The sequence below is a fragment of the Erpetoichthys calabaricus genome, chromosome 7, assembly GCF_900747795.2.
Source record: "Erpetoichthys calabaricus chromosome 7, fErpCal1.3, whole genome shotgun sequence".
In the NCBI taxonomy this organism is placed as follows: Eukaryota; Metazoa; Chordata; class Cladistia; order Polypteriformes; family Polypteridae; genus Erpetoichthys; species Erpetoichthys calabaricus.
In genome coordinates this window covers 153096626-153108676 of record NC_041400.2, presented here as the reverse complement: position 1 = coordinate 153108676, position 12051 = coordinate 153096626, and the positions used below count along the sequence as shown (strand labels likewise).

Sequence of the window (12051 nt, the reverse complement as noted above, 5' to 3'; positions counted from 1 at the left end):
TTGTAACACACTGCATACAAAATCTTTCTATATTTATATATGGAATTGTCAGGGTAAAAAAAATCAGCTCTTCTCAGAGCAGATTTTTAGGCAAAATATTAAAATTGCATATGTTAGTGTTTTTTTTTAACTGTAATTGCTGCATGGAATACACATTCACTAAGGGCATTCACAGTACATTGCAGCACTGCTGGAGGAGTAACACCATCTCAGGGAAGATGATGGCAAAATTATAGCTAGTTCTGCCTATCTTCTCCATGACTAGTTGTCCTAGAGCAGCCTCAGTTAGTGACTCATTCCACTGCTGTGTTTTAAGAGGTGCTATTTTTTGCCCGTAGCCATAAGACTGTATAATGCAGCTTCCCATTGTGCTCCCTTGTCCTTTTGATAGATAGATAGATAGATAGATAGATAGATAGATAGATAGATAGATAGATAGATAGATAGATAGATAGATAGATAGATAGATACTTTATTAATCCCAAGGGGAAATTCACAAATTCACTTTCTCAGTTATAATAGACATAATAGTAAAAGGACAACATGTATTTATCTTATTTTATCATTATTATATTGTTTTGTATAGCTGTGTGAACTAATGGTTCCTTTGTCATTGTCCGCACTTTTTTCACCATTTTGTACTGTGGTTTAAATTCTTTGTTGCTGTTTGAGACAGTAAATTTTCCTCCAGGCATCAATAATATCATATCTGTCTGTCTTTCAATGTTAAATGGTGTCTTATCTATCTATCTATCTATCTATCTATCTATCTATCTATCTATCTATCTATCTATCTATCTATCTATCTATCTATCTATCTATCTATTGTGGAGCTCGGCTTGGACACAGACAGACAGACATCGTTAGTACACCCAACACACATTTATTTACAATACTGTTATTTACAATGTGACACACACAACCCCAGTACTCCCCCAAAGTCCAGGCCTTTCTCTAATACCTTCCTCTCAGGTCCGCCTCTACTCCTCTCCTCCAAGACTTCGTCTGTCTCCGCTCCCGACTCCAGCCACTGAACGGAGGGAGGCGGCCCCTTTTACAATCACCCGGATGTGCTCCAGGTGCCTCCCGATAATCTTCCACCGGCACTCCCCAGTGTGGCGGAAGTACCAGCTGCGCACCCGGAAGCACTCCGGGTGTCCCTGGTAGTCTTCCCCCCAGCACTTCCGGGTGTGGCAGAAGTGCTGAGGACCAGGGCTCTCCAGGCATTGAGGCGACCCCTGGCAGTGACCACGGGCCACTGTGGGGTTGAGCTTCCAAGCTCAGTTCCCGTGGTCCCCAAAGTCACCAGGGAGGTCGCCCCCTCGTGGTCTGGAGGAGGCGTAATCCCTTCTCCGGTCCTTCCGGGCATCCTTGCCACACTATCTATCTATCTATCTATCTATCTATCTATCTATCTATCTATCTATCTATCTATCTATCTATCTATCTATCTATCTATCTATCTATCTATAAAGAGAGCCTCATACCCCAAACACCTTTTATGTGATTTTTTACATAAGTGTACTTTATATCAGCTTTATATCAGCTGATTTTTTTCTTTCAATGAATTGTAAAATGACATTTAAATAATGAATAACAAATCATTTTTAAGAAATGTTATAGTGCCAGTCATTTTAACATTTTGACCTTAGAATACAGAAACATACAGTAATAGCTCAAGCAGGTCTGATGTGTAAAAAGGTCAATGTCTTACCACCATTCAAAAACTGCATATTTAAAGTTAAATAAGTGAAGAACAAGTAAATCATGAATCATATTTGTTTGTTAAAGATAAAGCATTCTAGTGTAGTATTTCTTGTTAAACTACATTTTTGTATTTTGATGAAGGCACTAGTAACAATTTCCTGCTGCTACTTTCCTTTGTCACATATTGTAAAGCTGGCTATAGGAGAAGCAGCTTGAGAATTAAGTAGATGCCTCAAAGTCTGGCCCTACACCTTATTGATTATCATGGGTAAGCATGATATGATAGAAAATTATTGGCGTTTAAGCTACAATTGATAATTCATTAAATGAATTACCATTCTGTAGCTCTTTAACTTGAATTTGTGCCTCCTTACCTAATATTGTAATTGGATAATCAATGTTCCAATGTTTAGACCAACTGCAGGCTCTTCCTCCCAGTGGCCTTTCTTTAATTTTCATGCCCTATATATTCTGTACATTTAAATAAACCCAATGCCATTTGCAGGTACTAGATTTTTTGACAATTAACAGTCTGACTGACTAATCTAGTGCTAATCTTTTTTTTTTTTTACATTGCACATTACTGTAAACAAATAACTGTTTTACAGAAATGCACAAAATATTTTAGTAGTTGTGGAAGATCTCAAAAGGACACCAAAAAAAGGTTTGTGGGCAGCCACCCGTATACTTGAAATAGGCTGCCATAAATGAAAGATTGTGGTTCAATATAGACTTTAGTCCAGAACAAGAACAAACAGACTTGCAAACATGACAGCTTTAAAGTCAGGCAGGGGAAGTGATGTCATCTGAGCAGGAACTGGAAGTGACGTCATCAGGTCCGGAAGTGATATCATTGGGCCCAGAACCGCAAGTGATGTCATCAGGCCCGAAAACGCAAGTGATGTCCTCAGGCCTGGAACTGGAAGTGTCGTCTTCAAATCCAGGCAAAATTTCCCATGGTCGGTCTGCCGATGAAAAAAAGAAAGGATCAGTGTGCACCCTGTCACTCCTTGGACTGGCGTGGAATTACTCTCCTTTGAGCCCTTTAGCTGCCTCCAACCTAGCCACGGGGGATGCACAAACCAGTGTGTTTCTTTGTACCATTCCGAATCCTGGATAGATGGGGAGGGTTACGTCAGGAAGGGAATGCCAGATCAACATGCGGACAACAATACAGATTTCCATACCAGATCGGACGAGTTCTGGGTTAACACTGACCGCCACCAGTACTGTTAGCCAACAGGGTGCTGGCAGAAATTTGGCTACTGTTGGCCGAAGAAGGAGAAGAAGAGGAGGGAGATGTGTCTGGAGGAAAGAGGAGAGGAGGAAGGTAAAGAGAGTGGGACTGAGGGTAGGAACTTTGAATGTTGGCAGTATGACTGGTAAGGGGAGAGAGTTAGCCGATATGATGGAGAGAAGGAAGGTTGATATATTGTGCATGCAGAAGACTAAATGGAAGGGGAATAAGGCCTGGTGGATCGGAGGTGGATTCAGTTCTATCATGGTGTGGATGGGAGGAGAAATGGGGTAGGGGTTATTTTGAAGGAACAGTATGTTAAGAGTGTTTTGGAGGTGAAAAGAGTGTCAGACAGAGTAATGATAATGAAGCTAAGAATTGAAGGTGTGATAATGAAAGTTGTTAGTGCATATGCCCTGCAAGTGTGCGATGTGTGAGAAAGAAGATTTCTGGAGTGAGGTGGATGAAGTAATGGGCAGTGTACCCAAGGGACAGAAAGTAGTGATTGGAGCGGATTTCAATGGATGTGTTGGTGAAGGGAACAGAGGAGACGAGGAGGTGATGGGTAGGTATGTTGTCAAGGAGAGGAATGAAGAAGGTCAGATGATAGTGGATTTTGTGAAAAGGATGGACTTGGCTGTGGTGAATACATATTTTAAGAAGAGGGAGGAACATAGAGTGACATACAAGAGTGGAGAAAGATGCACACAGGTAGATTATATCCTATGCAGAAGAGTCAATCTGAAGGACATTAAAGACTGCAAAGTGGTGGCAGGAGAAAGTATAGTTAGACAGCATAGGATGGTGGTCTGTAGGATGACATTGGAGATCAAGAAGAGGAGAGTGAGGGCAGAGCCAAGGACCAAATGGTAGAAGTTAAAAATGTTTAGTGAGGAGGTAAGACAGGCACTGGTTGGCAGTGAAGAGTTACCAGACAGCTGGGTAACTACAGCAGAATTAGTAAGGGTGACAGCAAGAAGGGTGCTTGGCGTGACATCTGGACAGAGAAAGGAGGAAAAGGAAACCTGGTGGTGGAATGGGGAAGTACAGGAGAGTATACAGAGAAAGAGGATGGTGAAGCAGAAGTGGGATATTCAGAGAGATGCAGAAAGTAGACAAGAGTACAATGAGATAAGGTGCAAGGTGAAGAGAGAGGTGGTGAAGGCTAAAGAAAAGGCATATGATGAGTTGTATGAGAGGCTGGACACCAAGGAAGGAGAAAAGGACCTGTACCGATTGGCTAGACAGAGGGACAAAGTTGGGAAAGATGTGCAGCAGGTTAGGGTGATAAAGAAACATGCTCACAAGCGAGGAAGGTGTGTTGAGAAGATGGAACGAGTAGTTTAAGAGGCTGATGAATGAAGAGAATGAGAGAGAGACAGAGAATGTTGGATGATGTGGAGATAGTGAAATAAGAAGTGCAACAGATTGGCAAGGAGGAAGTAAGGACAGCTATGAAGAGGATAAAGAATGGAAAAGCCGTTGGTCCAGATGACATACCTGTAGAAGCATGGAGGTGTTTAGGAGAGATGGCAGTGGACCTTTTAACCAGATTTTTTATTGGAATCCTGGAAAGTGAGAGGATGCCCGAGGAGTGGAGAAGAAGTGTACTGGTACCTATTTTTAAGAATAAGGAGGATGTGCAGAGCTGTAGTAACTAAAATTGATAAAATTGATGAGCCACAGCATGATGTTATGGGAAAGAGTAGTGGAAGCTAGGTTAAGAAGGGAGATGATGATTAGTGAGCAGCAGTATGGTTTCATGCCAAGAAAGAGCACCACAGATGCAATGTTTGCTCTGAGGATGTTGATGGAGAAGTATAGAGAAGGCCAGAAGGAGTTACATTGTGTCTTTGTGGACCTGGAGAAAGCAAATGACAGGGTGCCTCGAGAGGAGTTGTGTTATTGTATGAGGAAGTCGGGTGTTGCAGAGAAGTATGTAAGAGTTGCACAGGATATGTACGAGTTAAGTGTGACAGTGGTGAAGTCTGCGGTAGGAGTGACGGATGCATTCAGCGTGGTAGTGGGATTACATCAGGGATTGGCCGTGAGCCCATTCTTATTTGCAATGGTGATGGACAGGTTGACAGATGAGATTAGACAGGAGTCCCCTTGAACTATGATGTTTGTTGATGACATTGTGAACTGTAGCGAGAGTAGGGAGCAGGTTGAGGAGATCCTGGAGAGGTGGAGATATGCTCTAGAGAGGAAAGGAATGAAGGTCAGTAGGAACAAGACAGAATACATGTGTGTAAATGAGGGGGAGGTCAGTGGAATGGTGAGGATGCAAGGAGTAGAGTTGGCAAAGGTGGAGGAGTTTAATACTACAGAGTAACAGGGATTGTGGAAGAGAGGTGAAAAAGAGAGTACAGGCAGGGTGGAATGGGTGGAGAAGAGTGTCATGAGTGATTTGTGACAGGTGGGTACCAGCAAGAGTGAAAGGAAAGGTCTACAGGAAGGTAGTGAGACCAGCTATGTTATATGGATTGGAGACAGAGCTGGAGGTAGCAGAGTTAAAGATACTAAGGTTTGCATTGGTTGTGACGAGGACGACGAGGTTGTGACGAGGATAGAAATGAGTACTTTAGAGGGTCAGCTCAGGTTGGAAAGTTGGGAGACAAAGTCAGAGAGGCAAGATTGCATTGGTTTGGAGATGTGCAGAGGAAAGATTTTTTGTTTTGTTCTTTATTTCACCTTCTACAATTTGTTGTATTAGGAATTTGTTAGTTTTCGCATACTCCTTGGGGTCAGAGCGCGGGGTCAGCCATTGTACAGCGCCCCTGGAGCAATTTCAGGTTAAAGGTCTTGCTCAAGGACCCAGCAGAGTAGGATCTCTTTTGGCAGTGACGGGGATTCGAACCGGCAACCTTCTGGATACCAGCACAGATCCTTAGCCTCAGAGCCACCACTCCGCCCATGCTGGTTATATTGGGAAGATGATGTTAAGGACAGAGCTGCCAGGAAAAGGATTTATGGATGTGGTGAGAGAGGACATGCAGGTGATGGTGTAACACAGCAAGATGCAGAGGACAGGAAGATATGGAAAAAGATGATCCGCTGTGGCAACCCCTAATGGGAGTAGCCGAGAAAAGAAGAAGAAGCTGTCTCCCATGAGCATGTGTGTGACATAGTCTTTTAAGAATCAATATATCCACTTCTACATGATACCATAACAAAAACAGACAAGATTTCAAATCTATTTATATAGATAATATGTCTGAAGTATCTAAGGCAAAATAAAAGTATTTTACATAATAGTTACAGTATAAATTAAACGAATGGTGTTTTTTTACTTGCTTTGAATTGCTTACACTTTGTGTTTATTTTGCTTGAAGTATTTCACAATGTTTAGAAGGTACATTAACACAAGGTCAGCAACTTTATGGTGTTTGCTATTATACATTAACATTTACAGCTTTTGTTGTCTTATAAAAGAAGACATTATGTTGGAAAAGTACCATAGTTCAAGGTTATTATTTTCAGTACATGGCAAGATGCTAAAGTGAAACTCAAGATTGCTAATGAGTAACAAACACTACCTTATGAGCTGAGATTTAAAAAAGAAGGTTTTACAATATATAGACTTTGAGGTCCTAGTTATAAAATAATTTTACCAGCTGTTTTTAGTCTTCATAATGTATTTCTTAAAGCAGTTGTAATGGTTAACATGTTTGATTGTCTTGTGCCAGTGAAAAAATCACTTAACAGCAGAATTCTTGGATTCTTTCTTTCACTGATACTCCAGTTAACTCCAAATACAGGTAAAATTTTGTTACAACGAACTTCCAGGAACCTAAAAAATATTTTGTTGTAATGAAAATTTTGTTGTAATGAGATTCTGTAGCTATAGTGCTTTCTTTAACTTGCGTCCAGGCGTCTGCAATCATTTCAATAGCTTCTTTCGCATTAATTTTAATCTCCTCCTGTCTACAAGTTATGCTGATGAGAATTTTTCTCAGCATTTCCTTGTGATAATACACTTTCAGGGTGAGAATGATGCCCAAATCCAATGGCTGAAGCACTGCTCTGCAATTGGGTGGGAGGAATTCAACGCGAACATTATCTAAATGCGGAAGCATGTTGTGGGCAGCACAGTTATCAATCAGAAGCTGAATCATCCTTTTCTTCTTCATATTGTAAGGTTTCTGAACACTTTTGGGCTCCCTCCCACCCTGGGATTCTCCCCACCCAATGGGAACATCACGCTGAAGTGCTTCCCGAAGCGTGATTGCCACATCTGCGTAAGATTGTTTGTTCGTTGCCGGGGCAGGGCAACAGAGGCTCACAGCAGTGCAGTGAGGCGCCACAGAACCGAATCTTAAAAGATTGGGGTCACGCTATAAGTCCCTGTCTTACACCCCAAAACACGAGGCTGAGTCTCAGTGCTTTAGCGAAACCAACTTTATTCAGCCTGAAACAGGAACAGCACGATTATTTATTGTAGCGGGATCTGCCACCCTCCTATAAACAGACACAGCAGTCAGGCAGGGTCGTGGCCAGGTTAGTGGCAAAGTAATACTGTTCCCTGCATTTACAATGTTCCTTGATCACCCATCAAGTTTGCTTTGGCAGAGAGACGCAGTAGAGCTGTGAGCCTGCTGTTGCCCTGGCAACATATAAACAGTCTTCCACAGACACGGCGATCGCACTTCGGGACGCTCTTCGGCGTGTTGTTCAGTTGTGGGAGGTTCCAAGAGAGTTTAGAAACCGCACATTTTCTTGAATGAGTGCCGCATTAATAGTAATGGTTCTTGAACGAGCATCACTGAACCACATAAAAACGGCTTTTTCGATGTCTTCAAATGCTGCAGTTTGCATACGTTTGCAACCCGAGATTTTTCTTCTTTTTCTTGCTCGGCCTTTCAAGAAAGTTGACAGTGTCAATTCCGAATTCACTGGCAACATCTTTTTTCTTTTTGCCGCAATTGAGAGCTGAAAAAATGTAAAGTTTTTTTTTCTAATATGAACTGTTGTCGTTTTTTCGTGTCTGCCGTTTCTATAGGAGGGTGACAATGAGATCATTTCCAATGGATGTTTTTCAAATGTTGTCGAGCAATAAGCAAAAGGTATAACTGAAAACAAAAACAGCAAAAAAACAGTACGAGCAAAGTTTGAAGAAAGAAATTTTTTTTACAATGTTTCTTTTGGGGATCGTTGTGCACAACTGAGCTGCGACCACAGAAAAAACTGCTCTGTGGATATTAATTCAGGCATTTCAAGGTCTTTTGGGCACTTCATTGTAATGAAAGTATCTGCTGAATGTACTTCGTAGTAACAAGATTTCTATAGGCTTGTGTGATATGGGAAAACTGTCAGGACCATAAAATACTCCATTGTAAAGATATTTGTTGTAGTGGAATTTTACCTGTACTCCCAGTCACTGCTCATTGTATGCTGAGCACTGTCTTGTTGCTCTCTGGCTACAAACTAGTGCATGAAATTGAGCAATTCAAATTATGGTACAATATTTACTGCATAACAAGCATTGGTATGATATCACTGTTTTTATGAATAAAGTGAAAAGCTCATTCCATCTCTTTTCAGATACGTATTTGCTTCAAATTTATACGAATCTGATTGTATTAATGAAGTTGAATGGTCAATTTACAAAGACTGGCATGAATGGCTTCATGGACAATTTGGAAAAGACATTCAGCTTGATGGAATTATTTATCTCCGAGCAACACCTGAGGTAAGGTAAACCTTTAAGCCACAAAGTTCATCTGGACAATTCCTTGCATATTTAGAGCAGGGTTTTCTAAATGTTTTTCAGAAAATCCATTTGTAGAAGAAGGTTGCTATTTGAAAAATTTTGTAACCTGAGTGATAGCATTAAAAATAAGCAGCTATGCCTGGAAAAATTAACTATGCAGCTGTTAGGCTGTTGAGTTTATAGAGATGCCAAGAAACAGTAAAAGCGAGTAATGTGGGAAGGCACCAGTCTAAGGCACAAAATTTATATCTGATAGGATTACAGTAGGAGTTTAAAGTCTGGTAATAGGCCTAGTTTTTAATAACAGTCTGTCTTTAGTTTGAATGCAGTTGTTTACAATTAAAATGGTTATATTTTAATTTTATTCTAGAAATGCATGGAAAGACTTTTGTTAAGAGGCAGAAAGGAAGAACAAGAGATTCCAATGGAATATTTGCAAAATTTGCACTTCAAGCATGAGAACTGGCTTCAGAATAAAACAATGTGGTATGATGCAGTATGGTAGTGTCTAGTTTAGCATCATGTAGAAGAACAATATTCCAGTCTTTTTTTAATATTGAAACCTGGGAAGAGGTTAAATATTGGTATATGTTAATATTTTGTAAAACACGTTGTTACAAACAAAATTTATGCTTACAGATTATGATTTTACTGCTTCACCCTATTTCACAGGAAAATATTTTTCATTGAAATAGTGATAGTGATGAATGATAATTACCCAGGAGTTATTCCTGAAGAGCCATAGTGGCTGAAGGATTTTGTTGTAACCTGATTAGAAAAAAGTCTTTGCTAATAACAGAAATAATTTAATTTATGGCTTGTTAATGTTTTCATTCTGCCATGTCAGTTCATTCTTATATCATAGATTTTTCCTTCCCAAGGGTATCATCTAAATCATTTGTAGTATTAAATGGAATAGTCTTTCTCAATCCTTTATTTGCCTTCCAAATGTTGTTTTTAAACCAGATAGTTCACAGTAATTACACATAGGTGTAAATGGAAACCAGTTAACTAATGGTTCCTTTTTCATTTGTATCTTTTTGCTAATAAGGAGTGATTTAAAACATTGAATGTAGTAGTTCAAGACTAAAATAAGTAGTTAAGGGTGAAAAGTCCTAACAAGCGAGACAAGTAAAATGAAGCAGAAAAATGTCACTTGAGCAATAAGTGCTTCAACAGCAATGACCTGCAGTTGCAATGGCTCTTCAGGATTGACTTTGCAGACCCTTGATATAATATCTTCTTTCTTAAGCATTTGTGTTTTTTTCTCAACAGTACATGTGTATTTCTGTATAAGATTCGAAAGCATCCAGCTGATCCCTTTTTGTATTCAAACAATTTTAAGTTTGTTCAAAACTGTGCTTTCTGTTATATTCTTATCCAGTCCTATCACTGTTTTAGGATTTTTTCTTATATTTAGTTTTTAAAAATATTTTGAAACAATATGCTTTCATAATAAATATAAAATGCGTTTTAGATTTTTTACTTTAAACTTTTATGGTATTAACACCTTTAAGAATAGATAGATAGATAGATAGATAGATAGATAGATAGATAGATAGATAGATAGATAGATAGATAGATAGATAGATAGATAGATAGATAGACAGACTATGGTCTGAACACACACCAAAATGGCTAAAATGGAATAAATTAAAAAGAAAGAAAACTTCTGACATCGCAGTCATAGTGAGGTATTACGCAGGCATATTGCCATTAACATAAACATATACACTCCAGAAATTCAAAGAACAACCATTGAAGAAGCCTGTAGAATGTGCATTTAGATTTACTCAGTGCTTAATGTTTTCTTCTTCAGTGTGGATTTTGAGTACCTGAATGAAGTTCCTGTTTTGACTTTGGATGTAAATGAAGACTTCAAAAGTGATCAAGAGAAATGTTACCACTTATTTGAAAAGGTATTTTTGTTTTGTTGCTTTACTCAAGTAGTGCCTTTGGACACAAAGGGTGGCATGGCCATTTAACTGTACTAGGCATCAATGTTAAAATTGCAGCTCTGTCACTGAGTGTTTGTAGCTTGAATGATCTCAATGTTTGCTTATGGTTTATGTTTAATGGTTATTATTATTATTATTATTATTATGGTTAATGTTTTCAGAGCTCCTGGTGCTCTGGTTTCCTGAAGCAACTCAGTTTCATGAATACTGTATTAATTGGCCACTCTTGTCTGGTAAGATGCAGTCCATGGTTGGTTCTTTGTACTAAATGCTGTACAAATAGAGTTTGGCTGCCTGCAGTGAACATTAATGAATTGATGGACTCTATCTAAAATGTATTCAGTTTATATTAAGGATGCTATTTTAGAGTATAATTATAACATGAAGGAATTACACAGTGTAGGGTATATTTTGACCTGTTGTCACATGCATTGTATAGTGAAACCTTACTTACTTGAAATACATTGTCACTCTCCGGAGCCATGATAAGCAAGATTGTATTAAAATACACAACTAATTTAATATTACCTTGAAAGTTATGAAGAAATAGCAATTGAATCAGGTCCACTTTATATTCTAGGGTTTTGTTAGACATAGCTTACAGTAAATGTGTATGCTACTTATATACAGACTACCTTTTACTTCAGTTAATGTATATTTTCTGTATGCTAATGTAAATTGTATCTGTTTTTTTTAGGTGAAGGAGTTCATCAGTTCTTTGTAACTTGGTTGACAAAGTGAACAAAGAGATTTGGTCCTTAACATTTTATACAGGAGTACATTGTATATGGTATAATGAGAAGTGTGTAATGTTCTTGAAAGTATTATATTTTTATTATATATTTAAGTTATGACCCCCATCTTTTTATTTGTGTGTACTATACAGGTTATAGGTTAAAAGAATAAATATTTTTTATATGTGTCTGAAAGACTCTATGATTGCTAAAGTATGTGACATATTTGACATGGCTATAATAAATTAAAAACATTTTTTCTTTTTAAAGCTTTCATATTACATATTGCACCAGCAAACATTAATAAACATTTGTTATCTTGCAGTTAGAAAAAATGAGTTGTTTTTCAAAATTCTCCATTCTCAAAAATGTCTTCCCTATTTGATCTTAACTTTTTGTGTTTAACCTATTACAACTTTTTTCTTCATTAAAGTGAGTTGTGTTGTATATTGTACATAATTTTTGCTCAAAATTATACTCCTGTGTTTAAATGATAGATGTATTTTTGTTAAACCTGACAGAATCTTTCCATTTTTTTCCACAGGTAAGGCATACTCTGTTTATTAACACATGGAAATGTACTTCCTTGACTAACAATAATGGCTTTAAAGGCTGGTCTTTGGCTTCTGGTCTTTATCAACATTAGCTGTGATAAAAACAGCAATTTCTACAAGCAATGTCTAACTAACCTAAGTTTCTCAT

General features: G+C 38.5%; 1 protein-coding gene across 1 annotated transcript in view; it reads left to right on the top strand.

Moving 5' to 3' along the window:
• LOC114655143 (deoxycytidine kinase-like) overlaps positions 1-11660 on the top strand; it is a 45689-nt gene extending 34029 nt beyond the window's left edge. Inside the window, exons 4-7 of the mRNA XM_028806006.2 lie at positions 8489-8636; positions 9028-9143; positions 10477-10576; positions 11313-11660. Of these exons, the coding sequence (XP_028661839.1) occupies positions 8489-8636; positions 9028-9143; positions 10477-10576; positions 11313-11339 (391 nt within the window). The 3' untranslated portion in view covers positions 11340-11660. The remainder of the gene's footprint in view (positions 1-8488; positions 8637-9027; positions 9144-10476; positions 10577-11312) is intronic.
• The last annotated feature ends 391 nt before the right edge of the window (positions 11661-12051 follow it).